The 1,456-nt window shown below is 51.3% G+C and overlaps 1 protein-coding gene across 1 annotated transcript in view; it reads right to left on the reverse strand.

Moving 5' to 3' along the window:
• Positions 1-416: 416 nt before the first annotated feature.
• LOC136069967 (uncharacterized) overlaps positions 417-1,456 on the reverse strand; it is an 8,079-nt gene continuing 7,039 nt past the window's right edge. Inside the window, exon 2 of the mRNA XM_065779147.1 lies at positions 417-1,442. Coding sequence (XP_065635219.1) covers positions 417-1,442 — 1,026 coding nt within the window. The remainder of the gene's footprint in view (positions 1,443-1,456) is intronic.

Raw genomic sequence — 1,456 nt, forward strand, 5'->3', positions numbered from 1 at the left:
TTGATTGCTATAGATCACCTTCGGCTACTGCCAAAGTACTTACCTCTGGCCGATGTTGAATGGCCATTATCATACACTGCCTAGCCATATTCTGGTTTCCCAAAATCTCTGAAACCTCGCCTCCCGAGGGGTACTTCACTTTCTGATGAAGAGTGGAAGAAACCGCCCCCAAGGCATGCAACCATGGTCTTCCCAGAATCGCTGTATACGGAGAAAAAGCATCCACCACGATAAAATCTACCTCCACCATATCTAACCCAGTCTGCACGGGTAATCTAACCATTCCCAACGGGGTGACCGATTTGCCTTCGAATCCCACCAATGGGGAACTATATGTCGCCAAGTCTTCAGTTTCAAATTCAGCCCCTTGAATAAATCAGGGTACATTACCTCGGCGGCACTTCCATCGTCAACCATCACTCTCTAACGTCATACCCTCCGATCCTAATCGTAACCACTAGAGCATCATCATGCGGCTGCATGGTTCCTCTCTTATCCTCTTTTGAAAAGCCCAACACCAACGAGGTGCCAGGTCTGGCCCTCTTCGGCCTCGTGCCGGGGTCCTCCTCCGAGCATTGAGATACAGACATTACCCTGGAAGGGCAAGACCCGGTCCTCCCCGGAGCAGCGAATATAACGTTTATCGTGCCCAAGGGAGGTCCTCTCGAGGCGTCCGCCTGAAACGCCGAGCCTACGTGACCTCCTCGGCCACCGGTGTGATGCAGGAGTTGGGTCAACTTTCCATCTTGCACCAACTGTTCTAAGTGGTCCCACAGATTATTACAATCTTCGGTGATATGCCCGTGGTCTTGATGATACTGACAGTAGAGATTCCTATTACGCTTCGCAGGATCCCCCGCCATCTTGTTGGGCCACTTAAAGAACGGCTCGTTCTTTATCTTCCAAAACTCGTTGCACTGGTTCTCGGAACACGGCGCTAACCACCTGGGAGTTGGCAGGCCCCGACTGCCCCCAAAGTCCCTCCGAGGTCGGTTGTTGTTGTACCGGTCCGGCCTGAAATCCCTCCTCTCTTGCGTTACCGCTTTAGCTTTCCCTCTGCCTTGCATCTGATCTTCCTCTACTCTTCGATATTTATCTATTCGATCCATAAGCTGACGTACACTAGTGACAGGCTTGCCGGTCAGGGACTTCCTCAGACCGTGCTCGGTTGGAAGACCCTCTTTAAAAGTATTCATGGCCACGTCATCGTGAGCCCCATCCACCTCGTTAAACATCTCCCAGTATCTGTCTGAGTAGGCTTTTAGGGTTTCCCCTTCTCGCATAGACATGGACAGTAGCGACCCCAAGGGCTGAACAACCCTTCTGCAGGTAATAAAGCGAGCGCCAAAGGCCTGAGTGAGTTTCTCAAAAGAGTCAATAGTGTTAGTTCTCAAGCCATTAAACCATCTCATTGCCACCGGACCCAGGCTAGACGGGAAAACCTTACACATCAAGG

Source organism: Quercus suber, unplaced genomic scaffold (assembly GCF_002906115.3).
Source record: "Quercus suber isolate HL8 unplaced genomic scaffold, Cork oak 2.0 scaffold_200, whole genome shotgun sequence".
Lineage (NCBI taxonomy): Eukaryota > Viridiplantae > Streptophyta > Magnoliopsida > Fagales > Fagaceae > Quercus > Quercus suber.